The following is a 26235-nucleotide window of genomic DNA, read 5'->3' on the forward strand; positions in this document are numbered from 1 at the left end:
TCGTGAAACCAACATTTATTCCTTTATTTTTAACTTAATTTATAATACAAAATAATTGCAATATATAGTTCAGTAAACCATTTTGGACAGCCTTTCATGCCTCATGTAACTTCAACATTGACCAGAATGTTATACTATATCATATATTATTAATCTTCACCGGTGACTAAAATATTTCAGGTTCTGGGGCTAATCCACCCTCAAGTATGTCTGTTCATATTTCCGTGCATGTGATGTCAAATCCCAACCATCTATACAATCTATATTGAACTACCTATGTATTTGACCGTTTTTGTATTGATTCGTTTTTATATTTAATTTCATTTAATTGAAGTCTCACTCTTAAAGAAATGAATTGTGCCCAACATATATGTATCTAGAAGTCTAAATGACAATTTGCACTTGTTGTTGGTTATTCATTTATTCAGCCTTTAAATTGGAACAGTGAATACTCTCATTGAGCTATAGTATTGATGGTTGAACGTGTTTCAAAAAGATACATCATATTTAAGAATGCCCATACAGAAAGGGTGCATGAACTGTCAGAGAGAAATGGCACAACACAAGTGTCACATTCTCAAGTAAAATCTCAAGTCTACATTTTGTTAACCCAAAAAACCAAAACAAATCTGAGCTAGCAAAGATTCCTGACAGGTTCATCGAAAAACAGAGAAACTAAATGAAAATAAAGTTCAGAGAAATCACAGCAAATCAAATGTTGAAAACAATCTGTGTCATGTCACGCAAATGTCATCACTTCCTTTTTCCTTCCTCTCGAAAGAAAAATTATCTGCATATCTTTTTTCGAAGTCAAAGCCGTACATTCTCACCTCTGACCTCTCCACTCTCAGTGACTCTTAGGTCAAACTTATCTACCCTCAATTCAAGCCATTATTTACAACCAATTATCTACGCACACACTCAGACAGACGCACACACACACACAGACACACACACACACACACACACACACACACACACATACAAAGCTGACACGCTGCAATTTAAAAACTTGATGCAAGTTATGAAAACCGAAAAAATCATGGAAAATGTGAAACTCCTCTCTAAATCAATTGTCGTTTTGTGACAGATAAGATGGCGGAATATCTGAGTTTTTTGGCCTGACTGCTTGACATCCCCGCTGTATTAGACGTGGTTTTATCCATTGGAAATAGAGCAAAACAAAATACAAAAAAAAAATACTTAACGCACGCTTTGACACCTTTAGCATGCATGTGCTACAATTACACACACACACACACACACATACACACGTATACACTCAACCATGCACACGTTCAGTCAGTCCCTCGCTCTCACACTTTTTATTCATTTATATATAAAACTCACTGAGTGCTTAGTGTGTACAGTTTCAGTTATGCTTTGAGTCGACGACAGCAAAACAAGTGACAACACACACAGATATACAGGGTTAAATGCATGAACCTATAGTCACCGGGGCACATCACCAAGCCACATTCTCATTTGTATAAATAGATTAAAAACAACTTTGTTTCCACATTCAGTTAGCATTCCATCGTTAATACACAAGCCCCCTGCTCTCTTCAGCTCTTAAGTGCTTCCCACTAAAGCTCCAATCTGATTGGCTGCTGTACCAGTCTGTCTGTTTGAGTTCCTGTTCCGTTTGGCAGTTACCTGGTGAAGAGAGGGTGGCAGTATTTCAGTCCAGATGGAGAAGGAGTATGGGATAGACTTTGACGACACAAACCTTAACCCCAAGTTAATGTTTTTTTTTTATAAATCATGTTTCACCAACACGCTTTCTTTTCTTTTAATCACAATCAGAGATGTTTCCGTTAATGTAGGTGTACAGTTTTGGTTGCTCTTCCAACATGATGTGTACCTAGAGTGGCGTTGCTTTGAGAATATTATTATTGGGTAACTACTCAGTAATGGGTCTTAATTTATGCAACCACCACCATTGCAAAGCTTTGACATAATCATAATCTCCTACTTATTGACATTAGTAAGAACGCTGTAATTTAAAAACGGAAAATGTGGTGATGTATGTGGTGTCCCTCATACATCATTTAAAGACGTCCATTAATGTCCATGAAGTTCATTTGAATAAGCATTAGCTCATATGTTCTGTAAATTCGTTCTGAGCTCTCCCTGAAATCCTGCAAGGGATCAACAAAGGGTTTACGAACAATTGATATAGCCTTTCTGGTTTACTTTACAGCAGATGAGGCCGATATTGTTTGGATGCGTGGCTCTGTGATATGTAACTGTGATGATGATGTCCAGGTTTGCCTTGTGTATGAGGAGTTCAACGCTCAATGGATTGATCTCGATGTTCTCTATTTACGAAGGCACTAGAAAACCTTGCCTAGAGGTTCTGTAGAACAGACCTGCCTGAATTTCAGGAAGCTATACTGTATGCACCTGACGCGTACCCTGTTTGCTGCTTCTGGCTCACGCCGTGAACCCAATCTGTTTTTGAGTGTCGTCGACTAACGTCGCCCTTTAGTTTCCATCCGGCGTCACACACAGAACACACAGTTGGCGACCATTTGTTAGCCAACTGTGTGTTAGCTAACAACCGGCGGCCATTTGTTAGCCGTTAAAATGTTTGCTGCTATTCACACAATTATTTAAAAGAGAAAGAATCGCAAATTGGCAATGATTCGGGCTCTAGATGTAGGCTAGCCAAACAGAAAGCGACGAGAAGTAGATATCTGGTTGAAAGAAAGACATTGCGAGAAAAAGGTGGGATCCAAAAAAAGGATATGTTTGACGAAGCCTAGCTTAAAACTTGTGTCGTTTGGCTGCTTCGAGTGACAACAGAGAACAGGGTTGGGGGTTAAACTGTTACACCCAGGGGTGAAGTTGTGTTAAAATGCATATTCCTGATCTCCATTAGTCCATATACACACCTCTTCTACTACATTTAAAGAAATGTGTGTACAAAAAAACTTCTCAACGTTGAAAGACGTGCGATGCTAATTCCTCTTTTGAGTTACCTTTTTGAGAAATGTTTACAAAGATGCTACTGCCAATTCTTTGCCTTTACAGTACCTTGTATAATACTTTTGACCATTCAAAGAAAGAAAATAACTACGAGAAAGGCAATAAAGAGTTGCTGGTAGACGTGCACTTAGTCGTACAGTCTTAGGATGCCATAAAATCTCTCAACAATTGACACAAGTTTCAGTTTTTTCTCTTTGCGAACAAATGCGTAGTACAAAGGTGACGATGACAAAGTCCATGCAGTGGGCCATGAGTGGGTGGTGGACTATAATTCAACTGGCTGGAGGGTCACATAATTCACTTAATTCTGGGATATTGAGATACATCATGTTTCATATATAGATATATATATTCATGATTTTTTCCAAATGCAGTCAAACTGCACAGACACCCACACAGCAATACATTAACGTAATTCCGACTACTCGTGCTCGGCTTGTCTGATTGGTCGATCGTTGGGGACGCCCTCTGCTACATTCCAACTGCTTCTTTTTTCCCATATTGCTTTCCGCCTTTTTCATCTCTCGGTCCTCTGAGGCTCGGTCATTGCGAGGCAAGAGTTTGTACCAAACAGCCACTCCTCTCCATCTCTACTTTGACTGCTCATGTGAAGGGGTGGGGGGTTTGAGTCACGCAACGTGGAGGAGGGGTGTGGGGGGGGGGGGGGGGGGGGGGGGGTTGCCAGGGGTGATGGGAAGAGCAAGAGAGCGGGGGGTGGGGGGGGGGGTAGGGTGGATTGAATAGCATAGCGACGGGTAGCCGAGTCCACGGTCGCAAATCGGTTGCGGTAGCTCCTCGCCGCCTCCTGGAAGCAACCGGCGTAGGGGAGCGAAAACGGCGGGCGGGGTTGGAGCCCGGGGGTGGGGGAGGTGGTGGGGGTGGTGTGGGTGGAGGTGGAGGTGCACGGGGGGAGGACTTGAGCGGGGGGTGAGTTCACACCACAGCGACTGCCACGAGCTGAAACTGGTCATCACACGAAAAGGAAACTAAAGAACCCGCCCGGTTTCGACGACGATGGCGACGCAAACCATTTTCGCCGCAAACAAATCGCGGGCCGACGGCAGAGAAAGTCAACCATCCGATGGCGAAGCTCCAGCAACCCCCCCACCCCCCCCCCTTTGCTAGCCAGCACCCCCTCCTTCCCACAGCCCCCCCCCCTCCCCCACCCTCCCCCCTCACGTTTTCCCGCCTTTTTTCCCTCCCGGGCTAGATGAAGGAGTTCATGGCGTTGACGGGCGAAGGCGCCTCTGAGCTCTCGTTGCCCTCGTGCGTGTCCTTCTCCTTCTTGCCGCTGTACTGGCCGATGAAGGAGCCGTCCTCGTTGAACTGCCCGTCGCCGCCCTCGCCGTAGTCCACCAGGCTGTCGTCGCTCTCGTCGCGCCGCACCGTCCCGTTGGACGCCGTGCGGCTGCCCTTCAGCGGCTTGTTGTCCTCCGTGTCGCTAACGGCAACGGCGGGGGGGGGGGGGGGGAGAGAGGAAAGTTAGGAAGGCGTTTTTGGGGAGAGGGTGTTAGACGGCAGTGGTCAGTAACCTGGGTGTGTGGGGGGGGGGGGGGGGGGGGTCACGTGATCTGCACTCTATCCAGTTCTTTATACATTCTTTATACGCTGTGTTTTTTACTTGTTTGTTTTCTTGAGCTACTTCAATGTGGATGTTTGTTTGCTTTTTATTATTTTTTATTGTTTGTAAGGCGCTTTGAATAAAAGGGACTTCTAATGACTGAACGGTTGCTCATGCATGCATACTTTTATACATGTACAATAACACCTGATTTACAATTTTACATTGTCTGAAGTTGTTTTTTATGTTGTATAATGTACAATTTTCCATTGTACATTCTACAATTTTAAATTGTACATTAGGTCTTTAGGTCAATTAGCAGAAGCTTTTATCCAACGTGACTTAGTGTTTTCTGTTCCACTGGGATTTAAACCCAAAGCCTTCGGGCTGTGAGTTAAACACCGTAGACTGCCGTGCCCCTATACCTCATAAATACATCACGCATCCATTTCTACACGCTGTAATGTATCCGCATTCATATCCGGGGTTTGCTCTGTGTTCCTGTGTTAATCCAGGGTGCGTGACCACTGCTAATGATGTTGAACGCTTCTAAAACATGCTGGGCATACTCATTCATACCTACAATCTAAATGCATCTCCTACGGTCAGTCAGTCAAAATGCATCGAATCTACACGGTTAAAACTGAAAGTTATCCGAAGTACAACTACGAAGATCGAGCAAGCCAGAGTGTTAATCTAATGTTGTTGTTAAGGTGTTGCGTTCTAAATGACAAAGCTGACAAAGTGTCCTATTTACAGTAATGCATCACTAATGCACTTAAAGAGGCAGATATTCAGGAGATACAGATCCACAACGGCCTCGAGCCGGGAGGAGACTGTATTGGGTTGTGACGTACTGCATGCTAGTTTGGCACATCCAATCCTTACCTTTCTATTGACCTATGTCGACCGAAAAAACAACAACAACAAACAGACAAAAAAACACAAAACAGAACAGAACATAAAAAACATGATGGACAGGAAGACACATAAAAAGCCATTGTGGACGCCCATAGCTTGTGACTGTGTCTATTTAAGTGTGCGTCAGCCTTACAATAGACATCAGTAGCACGCTGAACACACACAAACACCGAAAAACAAGAACGCACACTTTGACGGCAATACACACAGAAAAAGAAAATTGACAAGAAAAAAGCATTTTGCATGCAAAAGACAACACTGTACAAAGATTCAATGGTAGAGGAAAGTAGCCTGGTTCACAGATGACCCGTGTTTAAATACAATTACAAAAATAAAGAGACGTTGCCCGGTTAATAGCATCTGGTAATGACGGGTTCGTAGTTTGTTATATGCAGAGTAATTCACTATCAGATTGGGTTTGGGATTAACACAGCCTTCTGGTCAAAGCTATAAAATAATAACATATTTTTATTCACATCAGTAAACAGTTTGAGACCATGATCTTGATTTGTTTATCTCTGCTCTGCTATGAGAGCACAATGATCCATCAACTTCCCTAGCATCATCTCTGTCGTTTTCACAGAACAGCCGGGTGGCCTGATGTAATCATCTCCATTCTGGTAAACATTGTAATAAATGTTTGCTCCTACAGTATGCTCGGTCCTTCCCCACCCTCACCTGTACTCTCCAAACGTGCCATCGTCCTCCTTCATGGGCTGGATCTCGGGGTCTTGGTGAGCCTCCTCTTTCTCTTTCACTGGGGATCACGATACGAAATCAAACTTTATTCACACACATCACTGTATCACAGCAAACAACGCTAAGACAGGACGAGACGAGGGTACATAGGAAGTTATGTAAAAAATGTGAATGAGATAGGATTCAAGAGCTTTTTCTCCCTCTTTCTCTTCTCTAAATGCTCTCTCAGTCTCTCTCTCTCTCTCTCTCTCTCTCTCTCTCTCTCTCTCTCTCTCTCTCTCACTCTCTCTCTCTCTCCCCCTCTCTCCCCCTCTCTCACCTGGGTATTTCCCTCCCTTGTTCCTCTTGATGAAGCAGACGATGAGGAGGACGAGGATGAGCAGGGCGATGGCGCACATCAGCCCGATGAACCAGCCCTGCGTGGCAATGTCCACCTGCCGGTTGGCCACAGCTGGGGAGAGAGACATAGAGAGCAAGAGAGAGAGAGGGAGAGGGAGAGGGAGAGGGAGAGGGAGAGGGAGAGGGAGAGAGAGAGAGAGAGAGAGGAAAGAACGAAAGAGAAGGGAGAGAGAAAAGGGTGCAAATAGAGAGAGAAAGATGAGCGAGAGAGACAGATAGACCACAAACCAGAATTAGGGACATTGCGAAATAGAAAGACAAAACACAGAGAGAGCGAGAGAGCGAGAGAGCGAGAGAGAGAGAGAGAGAGAGAGAGAGAGAGAGAATATACAATGTTATGCAATGTCTAATTGACAACTGTTGACGGAAAATTGTTAAAAAGTTAAAGTCTATAATCTGTAAGAGATGAGTGTTAAAGGGAAGAAATATATAAACCATGAACATGAGTTTTGAGTAACACAAAATAAATATGCATGGATTCCCTCAATATGTTACAGGACGAATACAAATGAATTAATACACAAAAGCAAATGAGTATGAATGGGATTTCCGCACCACATCCATCCATTTGCATTCACACAAGTACTAACTCACACAAGGCAACAATGAAAAAGCTACAAACCAAAGCAGCAAAAATTGAATATCTCTGTCAACTCATTCATACTTTGAGTATTGAATGAGAAGAAATGCACATGTGGAGAACGCAGATGGCGCAACGAAAACAATGAAACTGAAACCAAAACCAAAAACCTGAACAAAACCCATTCAACGACCACAAACAGTGGATGAAAAAGCAGCGACGACAACAACTACCGGCGGGGTGTGGTGGAGCTGAATCTAACAGGGGTGGAGGCATGCAGCCTCACCTGGTACCGAGACTAGCTCCTCCTCCGTGCTGTGGACCATGGAGTCCGTCACCGGGTCCCTAGCTACCACACGCACCTTATAGGACGCCCCCGGCTTCAAGCCCTTTATCGTGAACGAATGGGCGGAGCTATTGACCGCCTCCCTTTTCCACTCCTCTTTACCTGGGGAGTGGGCGTGGCCAGAAGAAGACGAATGGCAGGTCAGGTGGGAGTGATGAGGGTAATTATGGGAATTATTTATGCTGTACTGAGTGGTTTGTGACATATTAAGGCAAACGTTTTTACGTTTTAATCGCTTCCAGAATCTGTTTTAATATTAAAGGTTGCATCAGCGATTCTAGGCCTAAACAATAACGATCACGTTCATCTGATCTTTCCTCACGATCTGCTAGCTGCCCGTCCAATAAGCAGGCCATCAAAAAAACGCATCTCTGTAGGCAGCCTATGCGCCGAGATCGTACACAAAAAAACAAATGGTACTACCAACCACTCGAAACCAAAATAAATAGTATTCCAACCAATCACCGACAAGGGTTGGGTGTTGTGGGGTTTTTGTATTGCGTTCATGATCGTTTTTACTGGATGCACGAAACACGGAAAGGAGGGGCGAGCTGGCTCTGTTTTTTTGGGATCTCGCTTCAAAGACCAACAGAAGTGACGTCACCCAACGTCGCTGATACAACCTTTAAGCAGTGTTTACGCATCATGGAAACTAGACACCGGACCAAAAATAAACTATTTTGGAACTGAGGAAATATATGCGTATATTCCAGGACGGGTGCGAGTCTTACTGTGTTCCACAGTGTACTCCACAAATATATTCCTAGGTTGTCCAAAGTACTCCCAACTGAGCACGGCACCGTCCTCGGACGCCGTGGCGTTGAGCGGGCCGAACACAGGCCCCGGTGGACGCGCTAAGCACACAGGACACAAAACACCAACCGCTTTATCCCCAGTGTACAGTGTGTACTGTATGGATTACACCAACCAATTACTGCATGCTGATGGATGAACATCAGATCTGTTGAATCTATGGTTCACGTTTGGGAGTTTGGCTGCCCCAATGTTTTCATAATATTAATACATTTCATTTAATGAAAATGCAGGTTGATACAGATCTTTTTCAAGAGACAGCTATGCACTTATTAAAAAAGTAGGAAGTAGTGCGCAGAATATCAAAAAATCGATTAACAGTGGCTGATCAATAAATACAAATAAACTAACTGCCAAAAATGTAATAAGCTTTTATCTTTATAAATCTGGTTTGCGATGTGATGTATGATGTGACTTACAGACATCTACGACCCTTTCATTTGGATAGAAACCAAGACATACTTTCAGTTAGTTATAAGTGCTAACCCACTATCATAAGGTTGGCCATTTTTTTTCAGTTGTAATTGTCTTTTTCTGTTCACATGTTACAGATTCATTAGAACAATTGTGTCAGAAAAATTCTAAAGTTTCAACCAGTTTAAACACATTTTGACAGTACATTGAAGCAGATCTTCTAAATCATCCTTGCACCTTGATTCAAATGAATCATTGATTATTTACTCGAAAATTCAATGCTGTATCAAATGACGATAGACACAAATACTATAAGAATATAAAAAGGTACAGGGGTAAAGGTCATGGGTCAAATATGGATGGGGGGGTGAGGAGTCCGATGGGGGAGTGAGAGGTCTGAAGGTGGGGTGAGGGGTGTGATGGTGGGGTCAGGGGTGCTATGGTGGGGTGAGGGTTTTGATGGTGGGGTGAGATTGGGAGGTCCAGGTTGGAGGGGTGAGGGGGTGAGGGGGGTGAGGGGGGTGAGGGGGTGAGGGTAGGGAGGCAGGGGGAGTGCTTGTACCCTTGAGGACGGGGGGGCGTGTTGTCGGGGTGAAGGGGGAGGGGGTCGGCAGTGGGGGCTCGGTGGGGCCTGGAAGGAACACGGAGAAGAGGGAGACAACAGGGGGGCCACACCGTTACCACGGCAACGCACCCGGTGAACAACAACACGTCGACAGCGTACTGCACCAGCCACCCTTTGAACTGCAGTAGCACCTTTAGGATTTTTTCGAGTCAAAGCCGCTAGCTTGCATGCTAACGTAGCATGCTAACGTAGCAAAATGCATGACATAGCCCGATGTCCATTGTGGTCCGTTTAGACCCACTTAAAGGACAATACCGGTCTGTGGTTAAAAACCATTGTAGCCTTCTCTCCTGGCCTCTCTAAAACATACTCTAAAAGATCCCATGGAATGAAAATTTCACATACTGAGGTTTTCTAACATTAATATGAGTTCCCCTAGCCTACCTATGCTCCCCCAGTAGCTAGAAATCTTGTTGGGTGTAAAAGGAGCACCAGGCATTCTGCTCCGTCTTTGGAAAAATGAAGCTCATGACGCGCCGTTTTGGAATTCTCCCTGCATGTCGTCATAAGGGGAGATGCCACCTCGCCCTTCTCTGCCCTGCCAGCCCAGACGCGCCACGTGTGTGTGTGTGTGTGTGTGTGTGTGTGTGTGTGTGTGTGTGTGTGTGTGTGTGTGTGTGTGTGTGTGTGTGTGTGTGTGTGTGTACGCGTGTGTGATTACACACACTGTAACGCAAGTGTTCTACACTTCTTTGTTATTTGGATAACCGTTCTGCTGTTGGTGTTATGGCGCATAACACGTCGGACTCTCGTCTCTGGTATTTCCACAACGAGACTCGTAGTGGGGGTTATCTCAGCCATGGTTGAGAAGGAATTGGGGGAAAGCAACTTTGGCTTTGACTCCCTGAAGTACATGAACCACGTCATGGAGGAGAAAGGACTTGTTGCCCGCAAATGTCTCCCGCTTGAGCCCCGCTTCCCGCTGCCGAGGGACCACCGCCTCGGCGCTGCCTGCTGCCGGAGGCGGCGGTGCCTAAGCGCTGCCCACTGCCGAGGCGGTGGTCCTTCGGCAGCGTGGCTTCGGCGGGAGTCAAACTCGGGCAACAATCCCTTTCTCCTCCATGTCGTGGTTCAGTCTACTTCAGATTGATGTGGACGTGGAAGAACCAGACGTCGGAGAACCCGACGCAGTCGTTTGAGATTCATTCGTCTGGAGCCTCACACAGCTTTTGGCCATGATTATATATATTATACGAATACGATATAGATATCTATGTATAATATGATGAATATGATCTCGAATATTTACAGAACACGGCCAAAGGCTGTGTGCGCCTCGCCATTGCGATACATCCACTGTAAACAGGGCGCATGGTACCCTGGCCGCAAGCTGCTCAGGGCCACACCCCCACCCTCTTCCTTGACCCGCCTCTCTCCTCCTCATTTGCATTAAAGCTACAGACACCGAAACGGAGCGTTTGGGGAAAGCTCAATGTGCGACTGGCTCATAGTGGCTGTAACTCTGCACCACGGCTGAATTTCGGGAACGTCTTCAAATGCTGTGTTTGGGGCCCACTAATATCTATATTAAGCTTCCATAAAGTAGCATGCCATGGGACCTTTAGCAATATAATTTGTCAGCGTTAGTTTGTTGTACCCATTCTGTTGGAGAGCGTTTAGCGTGCGCCGCCTGCCACGAATGACAATTATGGCAAAATACTTTGGTCTTTGCGATAAGAGTGTTTCCATGGCGATTCACTGCTATGCTTTGTGGATTACAAAAGATGGAAATTATAAATTGCAATTGTTGACATTCGTGGCAGGCGCGCATTCTAAACTATCCTCCTTTCCTTTGATTCTCTTTTGAGTATTTTTCCAATTTACATTGTAAACAGATGCTTTAGTGAAGCCAGGAGAGACATTCTGTGATTTGATGACCCAGGCGTGGTCCTTGAGATAGCGTTGCATGCCCTCAGCCACCTATATCATCACATTTTCAAAAATATACAGTTCTGTATACACATAAATTACATTGTTTATTGTGAACCTCAAGCTAAAGCAGGCGCAAGCATCAAAGCATGCCTTTACATTCACTCTTTCTGTATCTTCGACTCATTTTAAGGAGGAAAACCCAAAATAGATCAGGCACGGTTTGAACTAGATTCATGCCAGGATGAAGCTAGCTATTATCGTTCTACATAGGCAAGGACTTATTTATTTATGAGGCTATCGGAGACAATCAGGGCTGCTTGAAAGACGAAGCAGTCGCGGTCGGACATGAGGGAGGCATGCAGGCATGCTAGGTTTAGTTATAGCGGTTCTACAGACTTGTTCATCTTTGGAAAGGTTAGACCGTGGACATGCAAGCTAGCCTAGAGGGACTCCTTGTTTTACCTTGGCCCGGTTCAACAGTGGGCAGCAAGGGAGCTTCAGAAACAAGGGAACAAAGGTAGAGAAACAGTAAGATGTGAAGGCGAAAGGGAGTGAGAAAGAGTTTAGAAAAGTCAGTGTGTCTCCGTTCTTATTTCATTTTCCATGGTACACACTTGGACTAGGACTCTAGTGTAGATCCCATAGTATCCAACAGTATCAAATCTAACAGCATGACACATATTTCAACAATAAGAGCATATTGTTAAATAAGGAGAAACCACATTATTACACATTTTGCTGCATTGCAATTTGTTTCATCCAGCTATCCAAATAGAGAAGCATTGTCCGTTATTCTCAACGGTTATGTGCTGCCTAACCACATATACTTTTGACTCTACACTGCCCAGCCAATCCCCTGATGGGCGGAGTATATGACAACTCCGTCTCAATGAGGCTGATGTGGAAGCTGACTGTCCGAAAATGTTGTCTCGCCAAAAAGTGAAGATAACCTACATGCTTGAGACTCAATTCAATCTTATTCTTATTACAGTCTTCATCGTATCACCATTTTTAATGCGCCATTATTAAAAAAATCTTCAAAATCCTTATGTCATCCGTGGCAGTTAAACACACGCCATAGTGTGGGTCTCTCCACTCAGTTCACCTTTGAACCCGTTGATGCAGTTTCTCGGCGTCAAGACGTGTAACCAAACGACTTTTTAAACGTACCCGTGTCCATGACGGTGAAGGCCTCTTTCGTGATGCTGGGGCCAGAGCCCTTGATTGTCGTGGCGTAGAAGTAGAACTTGTAGAGCGTGCTGGACTTGAGGTTGACCAGGGTGACGGAGGTCTGGTTTGCCGCGATGGTCATGAGCTTCGCTGGGCCAAGCTCGCTGGTGCTGTTGACTGAGGAACCGAGACCAACAGGGAGAACATGATTTAACTCAATTTTATGGGCAAACTTATGGATACGATTTGTCAGCGTATTATTTTTAATTGAAATATATTTTTTTGCCATTGTGTTCAGAAGAAAATAAATTATGTTGCTATTTATCAACAATTTTGTGCATTGATAGTTACTCGACTTCTATGCAACAAAAGGCTACTTAGCAGAAGCTATGCTGCCGTTTACTGGCCCATAAGGCGCCAGTAAGTAGTACACAATGATCTCATCATCTAGAACCGCATCAAATATGATATGGCCGCATCAGCCACGCGTCAAGTGATGAGGTTCCTTGAAAGATTGATAATTTATATTTGAGTATGAAAAACTATGTGGGGTAGCTTGCAAGTAAGGTCTCTATTATGATTAAATGCTTTAAATTAAAGTGAGTCTCTAGTCTAAAGTTCTCATGACTATAAAATATATCGCGACACTTTGTGTGCTGCCCTCTGGTGGCGAGCAGGGCATTACAGCGGGTGACGTCACGAGGGCCCGCCCACAGACCCACCGGGTTGGTACTTGAGGGTGTAGCCGGTCAGACGGCCGTTGTGGTTGAGTGGCGGGCCCCACTCCAAGGTGAGTGAGTCCACGTTGGGGTTGGAGATCTCGAGGAAGCCAGGCTGCTCTGGCACTGTGAGAAGAAAACACAAAATACAAAGAAATACGTTGGGCCATGAGTAAAAACATTAGAAAATGTTGTTGTTGGTGACATTGTGGTGCCATTTTTTAACGTTGTGTTGTTCCATCACAGACACAGACGTAGAAACACACAATCAGAAAAAAGACAGACGGACAGACAGACAGACAGACAGACAGACAGACAGACAGACAGACAGACAGACAGACAGACAGACAGACAGACAGACAGACAGACAGACAGACAGACAGACAGACACACAAACACAGACACACACACACACACACAGACAGACAGACAGACAGACAGACAGACAGACAGACAGACAGACAGACAGACAGACAGAGACACAGACACAGACACACACACACACACAGACAGACAGACAGACAGACAGACAGACAGACAGACAGACAGACACACACCCACAAACACCGACACCCACACCCACACACACACACAAACACACAAACACACACACACACACAAACACACAAACACACACACACACACACACACACACACACACACACACACACACACACACACACAGGCCGACCTCCTTCGGGGGTGCTGAAGCTCTTGCTGGGGCTGGGGGGCCCCTCGCCCTTGCCGTTGAGCACGCTGACGTGGAGGTCGTAGACGCTGTAGGGCCGGAGCCCGGGCAGACGGCCGTCGCTGAGGTCCCCGCCGAACGTCACCGTCTGGGGGGCCGCGCCCTCCGGGGCCTCCGCCTCCGTCTCGTGCACGCCCCGCTCACGCTTGTAGTACACCTGGAGACGGGGCGGGGGGGGGGGGGGGGGGGGGGGGTTGAGATGCGTCACATGACTGCTTTTCATTTATTTGACTTTATGTCTTCTGTTTGTCTTTGCTTTTTTGCTTCTCGTATAATAAGTAACCCGCTCATATTCCCTTTGAAACAGTTTAGAAAAAGACTAAGTGTGCAAAGGTGAATAATAAAAGTAGTAAGTGAATAATTAAAATAAGGATTCAAACTGAAACTAGAACTGAAAACCCAAAACAATAATGAGTACCTTGTATCCCTGCAGCTTTCCCCGCACCGTGGAAGAGGGGATGGGCTCCCAGTGCACCTCCGCCAGGGTGCTGTTATGAACCATGACCTGCACCCCCTCAGGAGCGGACGAGGGTACTGAGAGAGAGAGAGAGAGAGAGAGAGAGAGAGAGAGAGAGAGAGAGAGAGAGAGAGAGAGAGAGAGAGATGAAAGAAAGAATGGGAGAAAGAATGTAAGCGAGGGAGCGAGCGAAAAGAGAGAAGATTGATCACATCTCTTAACATCTCGTTACAAACAGAAGACTCTTCGGGACTTTAATGCCCCCTGGAATCCATCATGCGTTCACGGCGACGGAAAAAACCGACTCACAGTCCTCCCCAGAGTAGCCCAGCACCAGCTGGGGCTCCGGCCCGCTGCCGTAGTCGTTCACGGCCTGCACCTTGACCTCGTAGGGCGCGTAGGTGGGGGTGTCCATCACCACGTGCCGCGACGCGTTGGCCACCGTCTCCTCCACCCACTCCTGGTCCGCGTCCTTCTGCCGCCACAGGATCTTGTAGCGCAGCGCGGGGCCATTGGCCTGGAGGCCGGTGAGCGGCTGGACACGGGGACACAGGGGAGAGGGGTCAGGGGGCGGAGCAGCTGGAGGGGCGTAGGGTTCGAACCCCCAACGTCCACAAGTTGGGGGTTCGAACCCTGAACTCTGCCCCGGTCTTTAATGAGAGCTGAACTGACCGCCTCTGCGGTTCAAGTGCTGAATGACTCAATAGATACTTAGGGTGCACTCACACTAGGCCATCTGGCCGTGGCCGTGGCCGTTTTCACACCTAACCGTGCTCAAATCTGCCAGTGTGAGTGTGGCCAGTCTGGCCAGGCCAGGCCAATTTGGCCACTTGGGAGAGGTGTGCTGCTACGGTACGGGCCGCTACGGTACAGATGCTAATGAGCCGACACGCGCACACGCATGGCTACGCAACCTGAGCTGGATGACGCATAGTCCATGCGACGACCACTGACATAATAAAGGCGACGAGCCTTCTTTCCCATTAAACGCTAAACATATATCCAAATAAGCAACAGACTCAGCAAAGTGCGAACTGTGTTCTCTGTGTTGTTGTCCATTGTTGTTAGAACTCTGACTGGCGGCAGACTTTATTATGGTCCATGCAGCGGACGCTTGGTGACGACGTGTTACTTACGACGTGATGACGTATGTACAAGAGCCTACCGTGGCCAGGCCACAGTTGCGACGGCCAACGGCCACAGCCAGATGGCCTAGTGTGAGTGCAGGCCAGAGAACAATGGGGCCATTTGAGCACGGTTAGGTGTGAAAACGGCCAACGGCCACAGCCAGATGGCCTAGTGTGAGTGCACCTTTAGACTGTAGATAGTATGGGTCTATAGTACATTTACTTTGACTTTTAGGGCGTTTATCCCAAGCAACTTACAACCCTTCACACACCGAGGGCGGAGACAACCATGCAAGGCGAAAGCAGGCTCATGGGAGCAGTGAGTACGTATGAGGTGTCTTGCTCAGGGACACATCGACACACTGTTACGATGGCACTAGCAACCTTCTGGGGACAAGTCAACCCACGCTCCCTCCTGAGCTAAGCTGCCCCCATATAATGATACCTGAACTGTCTCTTCGGTTAAAATGCTGAATGACCCAATAGATAGCAACAGCGATCCAAAAGTGCATGCACTTATGTACGGTGGATAGTGTGGGTCTATAGTAGGTCTGTTTGTTTCACTTATACTGGAATTGCTGTGGTGAGAGTCCAGATAAAAGTCACACAGTACATGAAGCAGTCTACTTTAGTATTAGTCGCACTATTTAGTAATCAGGCGAATTGATCCAAAGCAACTTACAGTCTAATTACAATGTAAGAGCAGTATTTTCTAATTTCTTTTGCTGTAACGTACCTTCCAAGAAATGACCAGGTTATTATGGTCCGTCCCGGATGCCTGTACATCTGACGGATTAACATCGGGCGCTGGAAGAGAAATCCATAGATATTGTTAAATGTAGAATCATTGCATATAATTAGTGCATCATTTCACATAAAAGGATACAAACATCTCAATTCACTTACATACATTCAGCTAATTGTTTACTTCGTTCTTGGTTGTCTCCTAACAGTTTTAGCTTGCTTATACTTTAGGCCCTTGCCAACTATTGCCGTCCTAACTATCCCTTTTCTGTGGTCCTTCTCAGGGCTTCTCAGTCCCTTTGGAGGGCTTGTAGTTAGGGGGTGTCCTTTAATACAGGGGTGCCCACACATTTTCATGCCATGACCAACCTGTGGAGGAACTCTTGTCCCAGGACCGACCGATTATTGTATGCAGAATATGATTGGAACTCATTCCCATTGCGATGTAATAAAATCTATAGATAATTGACCTCTCTCTATATATGGTATTCTTTAATACTGGATTCGCAGTAAAACGTAGTTATAACAAACAAACTAAACAGACATGGGTACATTATCTTAAATCCTTCATTTCATAATTGATTTAGAATCGTTTACACAATAGCTTATCAAGACTAGCCATATTAAGGCTAGTAGCTTATTAAGGCTAGCCTTATTAAGGCTAGTAGCTTATTAAGGCTAGCCTTATTAAGGCCAGCAGTTCATTAAGGCTAGCCTTATTAAGGCCAGTAGTTTATTAAGGCTAGCCTTATTAAGGCTAGTAGTTTATTAAGGCTAGCCTTAATAAGGCTAGCCTTAATAAGGCTAGCCTTAATAAGGCTAGTAGTTTATTAAGGCTAGCCTTAATAAGGCTAGCCTTAATAAGGCCAGTAGTTTATTAAGGCTAGCCTTATTAAGGCTAGTAGTTTATTAAGGCTAGTAGTTTATTAAGGCTAGCCTTAATAAGGCTAGCCTTATTAAGGCTAGCCTTATTAAGGCTAGTAGTTTATTAAGGCTAGCCTTAATAAGGCTAGTAGTTTATTAAGGCTAGCCTTAATAAGGCTAGTAGTTTATTAAGGCTAGCCTTAATAAGGCTAGTAGTTTATTAAGGCTAACCTTATTAAGGCTAGTAGTTTATTAAGGCTAGCCTTATTAAGGCTAGTAGTTTATTAAGGCTAGTAGTTTATTAAGGCTAGTAGTTTATTAAGGCTAGTCGTTTATTAAGGCTAGTCGTTTATTAAGGCTAGTCGTTTATTAAGGCTGGGTCTGGAACCAAGTGGGGAACCGACCCACCTGGTTCCCATTACCCACTACCGGGTCCACAAATCCACACTTGGAAAACCACTTGGGTTGACTGGGTTTCCTGTGGCACCGTAACCATGGTGATCAAGGAGAGGGGGGGGGCTTGGTGGCTCACCGGCGGGGTTGGTGCGGTACTGGCGCGAGGGGCGGCTGGGCTGGCTGAAGCCCACGTGGTTCTGGGCCAGGATCCTGAAGGAGTAGTACACGTAGGGGGAGAGCTGCAGGCGCGCCGTGGTGCCTGAGCCTGCCGCCTCCGTCAGGTTCACCCACACATCGGGCTGGTGGAGCAGGTCCTCGTACTGGATCACGAACTCTGTGGACGGGGGGGGGGGGGGGGGGGGGGGGGGGGGAGAGGTTGAATGGGGGTGAGAGGTCAATGTAGCAATTTTTGTGATTTTATATTTTTCTTCTCCATCCATTTTTAATAAATGTTCACATACAATAAGATCGGATTCAGGGCGTCTCCCTTCTCCTGTATTGTATCGGTGTGTGTTTTACTGTAAAGGGTGCCATAAGTTACTGTAAAAGGTGATTTGTGAGCATATGTGTTTTCAGTTTTTGTTTTTTGTGTCTTGGCCTCTCCTGAAGAATAGGTTTTAAATCTCAATGAGACTCTTCCTGGTAAAATAGAGTCTCAATAAAAGTGTGCATTGTATTGTATTTCTTTCTACATTATCGTATCGAAACTTGTTCACGTTTATCTAGTGGCTATTTCAAACCACTAGATGGCGCCAAAGACACATCTCCAGCTAGTCGACTATACTATACTCCACTATGTACTCTTGGACTTTAGGCGCAACAGAGGAGCACCAGACAGGTAGGAGGTGTACGTACTCTGGGTGGGGCTGTTGTGTTCGTCCCCGGGGATCCAGGTGAGCTGGACGCTCCGGTCCATCTGGTCCGTCAGCTCAAGGTCGGAGGGGGGGGTCCGGTTGCTCTGGAAACGCCAAACAGGAAGTCAGAAACTGTGTGTATGTGTGTGTGCGTGTGCGTGTGCGTGTGTGTGCGCGTGTGTGTGTGTTTTTGTGTGTGTTCTGATAAATATTGATGTAAATATCTTCAGTATAGACTAAGAAAATCGATAACCTATAATTATAATAAATAATATTTGGAGTTGACCCACAAACTGGACACACATAAATGAATTCACAATAGCAAAATAAAACTTAAATATAAAATTGAACCTGCTTTGCATGCATTCTGTTCAAACATCAACAAATAAAAAAGTTAACAAAACAGAAGCAATCATCAGTAAAACGCAAAAAACAAACAAGCTGTAATAACAATAACAAGCTGTAACTTACAAAAAGGTCTTACGCTATGAAAACAGAGCAGATAGCTTGGTGGCGGCTAACGGGACAAGCTAACTGAAGCTAGAGTACTTATTTACCGTAGACAATAGGAGGAGGAGGCGTGGCCTCTGAGACATCGAGAAGCAAAGAGTGAAGAAGAGAAGCAGGAGGTTGTTAAAGAAAGATCATATGTACAGAGAAAGAGAAAGAAGTAAAGTTAAACTGACTAGGATTTGATGAATTGCGCTGTCAAGGAGAAATAAATGTCGAAAGAGTTTACTATAATTTGATGGATTACGCTGTCAAGGGGAAAGAGTTTCTGAAAGAGTTGAGAAAGGAAAGTGAAAGCTCATTTGAAAGTTGAGAGGGACTGTATGTGATCACTGAGCCAGCAACCTGTCAGTCAGCCCAGCAGACATTGTGTAAATGTTATACTGTGGAATTGACATTGAGTTGTCTCGAAATATCAAGTGATATTAATAATGTTTCAGTGGATTTATATATTTTTTACACGGTAAGCTACGAACATTTGTGTTTAATTCATCATCTATATATCGTTAAAAGTTCTTAAATTTGAATGCTTACTTTACTATTTACAATATAGCAGACACTTCCATCCTACTAAACATTGTTTAGTAGGATTGTTCATTTATAAACTAAACATTGTTTAGTAGGAAGAGGAATTTGACATCTTGCTCAAGGATGCCTTCCGGTATAAAGGCAGACTCGGGGGATTGAACCCAGTAACTTGGCTTGGGTGTGACACACCCACGCCACCACTGCACCATTATCTAGGACGTTCCTCCGACCAACCTACCCACGACGGTGAGCATCGCGCTGGCGGAGTCCTGGTCCAGGCTGGTGTTCATGATGCAGGTGTAGGTGCCCTTGTCTTCCTCTGACACATCTCTGATGGTCAGGCTGTCCTTTTCCACCACAAACCTGAGGGTGGAGAGAGAGAGGGAGAGAGAGAGAGATAGAGAGAGCGAGAGAGCGAGGAGAGAGAGAGAGAGAGAGAGAGAGAGAGAGAGAGAGAGAGAGAGAGAGAGAGAGGGAGAGAGAGAGAGAGAGAGAGAGGGAGAGAGAGAGAGAGAGAGAGAGAGAGAGAGAGAGAGAGCGAGAGAGAGAAAGAGAGAGAGAGAGAGAGAGAGAGAGAGAGAGAGAGAGAGAGAGAGAGCGAGAGAGTTCAATAGACGATTGCCTCATTAAAACCTTCAAATAAAGTTATAGTAGTTTTAATTCAGATCATACTTTTGGGTTAAATATATTATATAAAGTTTTCCCAAAATCAAAAACACTTAATTCGTTGTTACATAAACACACAGGGTCATGAGACAACAGTCGGAGCGCGGCGGCGGCGGCGCTAGGCTACCGGTCGTTACATAGACACACAGGGTCAAGAGACAACAGTCGGAGCGAGGCGGCGGCGGGGCGCTAGGCTACTGGTCGTTACATAGACACACAGGGTCAAGAGACAACAGTCGGAGCGCTGGGGCGGCGGGCGCTAGGCTACCGGTTGTCTCCCAGGGGCAGGGCCTTGTTGTCCTTCAGCCAGGTCACGGTGGGCACCAGCGACGGGTCGTGTTTGACGCGGCACTCGAACACGGCGTCCATGTTCCTCTCCACCACCTTGTACTCGGGCAGCCTCAGGATACGGGTCGGCTCTGGGGGAACGGCGACATCGTTAGCCTCAGAGCATAACATATAAAAGCCGTGATTTATTGTTAAAAAAAATTCATATTTATTAATATCAAGATCTTAGGTATAGAATCCCAAAAATCTATAACCTGTAATTATAGTAAGTCATATTTGGAGTTGACCCAATATTTGAAGTTGTGCAATAAGACTAAAATATAATATTTTAACTGCTTGGCATGCGTTCTCTTTAATCATCAACAAATCAAAAAGTGAACCAAACAGAACCAATCATTTTATAATGCAAAAATCAAGTTAATCTTGTATTTGGCGAAACAAATGCCTAAGTCAAATGCCTGACTCAGGCAGATATTGATTACGGAATTTATAAAGCACTCTGATTGGCTTAGGACATAGCCAATGGGGCACAGTGAATCAGCAACGTTCGGAGAGTAGAGGTAGGTTAGATATCACAATTTGGCCAAAATATGACTTAGGAAATTATGCTATTGGGCTAACAATATGCAGGGTGTATTATAGATATACTTCCATAACATTGCCTTAATACAGCATTATGGCTTTAATATAGCTTTATGGTTCAATGTAGCGTTAGACCACTTGAGATTTAAACAGAGCATGTTAGCTAGCATGGCTCGCAAACGTGATGCCCTTAGCTTTCCTATTGTCCGTTACCAAGCATGCTACATGCTACATTCATCTCCATAAAAAACATTCACAAGTGTTCATTTATCATCGTAGCAACACAATTAAAGAGACCATTGAGTTATGAAACACCTAATAATACCATTACACTGTCGATATAACGCAAAGTCAAGTTTCATTTGAGCAGTTTCGGAGGCCTCTGAGTTTGTGAGTTTCGATGCGTCCGCGGGGGCTGACCTTTGACCTCCAGCTTGACGTGGTTCTCCTTGATGCCCAGGGCGTTGGTGGCGATGCAGGTGTAGCGGCCGCTGTTGACGGGCTGGGCCGTGTGGATCTCCAGGGTGCCGTTCTCGTGGATCACGTAGGGGTCCACGTTCTGGATGGCCGTGGTGCTGCCCTTGAACCTGCGGGAGAGAGGGTTTAGGCACGGCAGGTTTTATTTATGTAGCCCATTTCATACGCAGACAGGTATCCCAACGGGCTTAACATAGTCATGAAAAAATCACATGGATTCAAATAGTTAAAATATCATATCATAAAAAGATATCATGGATTCAAGTAGTTAAACTTAAATAAAACGAGAATATGGAAATTAACAAAATGCAAAAAAACACAAAATGAAAAAGTTAAATAAAATACAGGTTTAGGAGGGTCGGTTCGAATGGTTCATATCGTTAAAGGAGTAACCCACGATAGTTTTCGTGAAGTGAAGGAGTTCAGGGAAGCTCCTTTGGGATTGAGCGTGAAGTAGGTATTTATGGTTGGATTCGGGTTTTATTTGACGGTTTTGGTACCGCAGTACACGTGCTAGAACCGTGTTCTTTCTAGGTAAGATTGTTGAACAAGACCGTCTTTCATAAGTTCATATCACTGAATATTTAAAACGGTTGACTGTGTTGAAATGATGCAATTTGAGATGAGTAATTGGAGCATATCTTCCTCCATAATTCATCTCTTCAACACCATTTTTTATATATATAATATATTTATTTTGTTCACTGTTCTCTACGAAGCTAGGTGAACCAAACTCAATTGAACATTCCTTAATACTTTGTTTATATTATTCGATCCACTCCATCATACAAGCCTATTTGTTTCAGTCATTTATTTAAATTATTCATTATTCAAATTTGAATGGCACATACCATGTGATGGTGGGCATGGGGGATCCGAAAGAGGCGCAGTCCAACAGTGCCATGTTGTTGGTGATGACCTGGTACACGTTGTTGGGCGGAGTCAGGACGCGAGGCGGCTCCGCTGTAACAAAGTACAATGTTGTTCATGAATCAATAATAAATCAATAATAAAAAAAAAAAAATTATATAGTTAAGTATCGTATCAAACCCACTGCGATTCACAGTTGTGATTGGCCTGCTGTTATTTGCTCTGGCAGAACTTCTGCCAGAGCAAATAGATGATAATCGATAGTTTACAAATAGTGAACAATACAAGCCTAGGAAACAGACGAATCGATAGTGAATAAATAGTGAATAATACCAGCCTGGGAGCCCGACCAATGGATAGTGAATAAATAGTGAATAATACCAGCCTGGGAACCCGACCAATGGATAGTGAATAAATAGTGAATAATACCAGCCTGGGAACCCGACCAATAGATAGTGAATAAATAGTGAATAATACCAGCCTGGGAACCCGACCAATGGATAGTGAATAAATAGTGAATAATACCAGCCTGGGAACTCGATGAATCGATAGTGAAAAATAGTGAATAATACCAGACTGGGAACTCGATGAATCGATAGTGAAAAATAGTGAATAATACCAATACCAGTACAGACGAATCGATAGCGAATAAATAGTAAATAATACCAGCCTGGAAACACAACAAATTGATAGTGAATAAATAGTGAATAAATAGTGAATAATACCAATATCAATGCCGAAGAATCTGCCAGCTCATTTCAGACTTGCTCACCAGAGCCAGGCTGATGTTAATCCCATTTTATTCTAGAACGTACCGAGGACACTGACGAAGGCGTTGGCCAGCAGGTATCCGAACTCGTTGGATGCGTTGCACTGGTAGACGGCGCTGGAGCCCGACTGGACGTGGTTCAGGATCACTGTGTCCTCCTCCACCTTCCTGCTGGGGTCCAGCGGGGCGTCTAGGAAGGGGAGGGTGGATGGTGATACATATAGCAGCACTAGAAGCAGTACTTATTATACAATAACACACAAGTGCTATGACACATGATACCTTTTTTAATATTTATTTTTTTTAGCATTTTTAACAGGCTCTGCCTTGCAAGTAACTTTAGTAAATATCAAAAATATGTAGCATATTATAATCATTTTTTGAATTTTTTTAAATATATTAATTAATACTGTTCTACTTTTTTGTTATTCTATTGTGCTTAAAAAATAATAAATTGCTATATCAGAACGCTGATCTTAGTGTGATGGGTATATATTTTTCGAAAAAAGGCAAAAGAAAATCCAATAAAGTAATTATTGTATTGTTTACCGTTAATTAATTTTTTTGACACACTGATTCACTGTACATTTAAATGTAAGAAATGTGGATAGTTAAACAGATTAGACAAATAAATCCATAAAAAAACACCAACAACAAAAAAGTTAAATAAAATCACTCAACCAACTACAAATAACTTTTTCAGAAATCAAGGTGTCAAAACGAAAGTGAAAGTGAGGGACAAGCAGAGTCTACATGGTACTCACTGTCGACGGGCATGCCGTTGATGGACCAGGTGATCTTGGGCTTGGGGTCTCCGCTGACTCGACAATGAGGATTCCCGTCTCGTTGGGGGCCAGGATGAGGTTCCTGGGGCGCTGATCCAGAACGGAGAGGCTGCAAGGAAAAAGTTCAAGAGCTCATGTTTCAGGTGTATGGTCAGGTGCGCATTAATGCAACACAAGCAGCAGTCATGACATGAAGACGTAATAACGCAATTAACGACTGCTGCTTGTTCTATTCATGAGGGAACGTAAAGAGGATGACGTATATTTGTACACACACACGTGTGCTGGATAGATGAGTCTACCAGCACTACCGGTGGACTGTACTAGTTGCTCCGTTGCTCATCCATCCGTCACACACCTAGGTGGACACGCCCACCTGTGATGTCCTACGAGCACGATTTTCGAAACGGCTTGTAACGGCTAGTCACACTCACAGCTGGTGGCATGTCATGGGACCTTTAACCAATTAAGACGGGTTTTCCAAATTTCTCCGTAAAGGTCAAACCAGACGACCTTTGACCTTCGACCCCGTTACCTTTGACGGTGACCTTGATGCTGTGCTCGGCGCTGCCAGCTTGTTCTTGGCGGTGCAGCGGTAGTCGCCCGCGTCCGACTCCACCACGCTCGAGATCCTCAGGGTCCGCTGGTAGCCCACGATGGACATCCTGTTGCTAGGCAACTCGCCGCCCTCCTTGCGCCACGAGATCTCCGGCGTGGGCCTGAGATGGACACACACGCGCGCACGCACACACACACACACATACACACACACACAAGCTTTAGCAGAAGGGAGATGTATGTGTGGTGTGTGTGTGTGTGGTGTGTGTGTGTGTGTGTGTGTGTGTGTGTGTGTGTGTACGTGCGTTTGCTCATGGGTGTGTGTGTGTCTGTGTATGCGCGTGTGTGTGTGCGTGTGCATGTGTGTGTGGGTATGTGTGTGTTTATAACTGTGTGTGATTTGGAGTGTTTTTATGTGGATGTGTGTAGGATCATCACACTAAGGGCCTACCACCAGTAAATCCATAAACTAATGTAATAAACTAAAGTATGTTTGACTAACTAACACGATTGCTCATATATGTGGACACAACATATTTGGCTGCCTTGCCATTCTGTTGGCCCTTGATTTGAAATGCATAGGAAACCAGTGCAATATTGTTTAAAGGTGACGTATTATACCACCAGGTGTGAGTGTGATTAGCCGTTACGAGCCATTTTTGTGAAAATCTGCCTCTTCTGACATCAAGGTGGGCATGTCCACCTAGATGTGTGACGGATAGATGAGCAACGTTTGCTACAGTCCACAGGGTAGGCTGGTAGTCTGATCTATCCAGCACACACGTAGGTGGACACGGCCACTTGTGATGTCAGAAGAGGCCGATTTTCAAAACGGCTTGTGGTATGATACGTCACCTTTAAAAAGTCCTGTGGTTTCAACAAAGGCACGACGCTGAAACACTTTCTGCCGCATTCTGAATTTGCACAAGGTGAACTCACAGTCCCTCTGGGATGCACTCCAGCTCCAGCTCCTGTCCTCTGAGAACCATCTGGGTGCTGCTGGCCCCCAGGGGGGCCATGAAGCCAGGGGCCCGCTCTGCAGACTGGCTGTCTGCAGAGAGAGAGAGGGGGTGGGGGGGGGGAGAGAGGGAGAGGGAGAGGGAGAGAGAGAGAGAGAGAGAGAGAGAGAGAGAGAGAGAGAGAGAGAGAGAGAGAGAGAGAGTGGTCACAACCAAGACTAGGAAGGTATGGGCTCAGCGTATGGAGGGAAGGGAGCAGGGGTGGGTTTGGGACAAGGTGAGTCCGCATGAGAGTCGAAGAGCAGGAATAGTCGTTGAAAGTTATTTAATTTAGTCATTTAAATTCATGATTTTAATGTTCTTTACCCATGAGACGAAATCGACCGACCCAGGATTCATCTATTTTGTAATTATACAAAGTACATATCTATGCAACAACACACACATCCACTATATCTATAAGTGCCTCTTCTTGCGTTGAAAAACCTGGTTTAACTTTTAAAAGTCGGGGATGGGCAGGAAAGCCACAGATTGGATTTAATAGCAAGTAGGCCTATCCGAGATATCGATAGCTTGATGTCCTGCAGTCAACGTCAATTGCAGCCATGTTGCCATGACAACGGAGGGTGGCATCCACTCTCCTTGGAACGTTGCAGAAATCAGATAAAACCGGCAGAAATCCACTCAAATTAAACAAAAACATGGGCACAAATAATCAGACAATTGTTGAGAGCTTATTTTTATTTCTTATTTTTCGCATTGATTGATATATTATAGATATACGTGTAATTTCTATACAAAACTGTGTCGATATTTAAATACTTGAGGTTCAACTATGGAGGGAAGGGATAGGCCTGGTAGTGGGAATAGGGGCGGGGCTTGGTTCCCATTGGTGTGTTTGGATTGGGTCAATCCAGCATCACTCGCCACCAAAGAAACCAGC

At 45.0% G+C, this 26235-nt stretch overlaps 1 protein-coding gene across 1 annotated transcript; it reads right to left on the bottom strand.

Moving 5' to 3' along the window:
* nrcama (neuronal cell adhesion molecule a) lies at window positions 1-25374 on the bottom strand. The gene is given in 27 exon segments (XM_060037859.1): window positions 1-4432; window positions 6152-6230; window positions 6492-6623; window positions 7438-7599; window positions 8229-8351; window positions 9287-9355; window positions 11684-11716; window positions 12392-12568; window positions 13114-13236; window positions 13802-14015; window positions 14277-14392; window positions 14625-14850; window positions 16179-16249; window positions 17583-17780; window positions 18302-18383; window positions 18385-18404; window positions 19577-19701; window positions 20273-20423; window positions 21295-21461; window positions 22203-22314; window positions 23037-23180; window positions 23755-23820; window positions 23823-23858; window positions 23861-23884; window positions 24311-24340; window positions 24343-24494; window positions 25273-25374. Coding segments are annotated over 27 exon segments (3147 nt in total). The 5' UTR covers window positions 25353-25374; the 3' UTR covers window positions 1-4197.
* Window positions 25375-26235: the final 861 nt, after the last annotated feature.

Source organism: Gadus macrocephalus, chromosome 19 (genome assembly GCF_031168955.1).
Source record: "Gadus macrocephalus chromosome 19, ASM3116895v1".
Classification (NCBI taxonomy): Eukaryota; Metazoa; Chordata; class Actinopteri; order Gadiformes; family Gadidae; genus Gadus; species Gadus macrocephalus.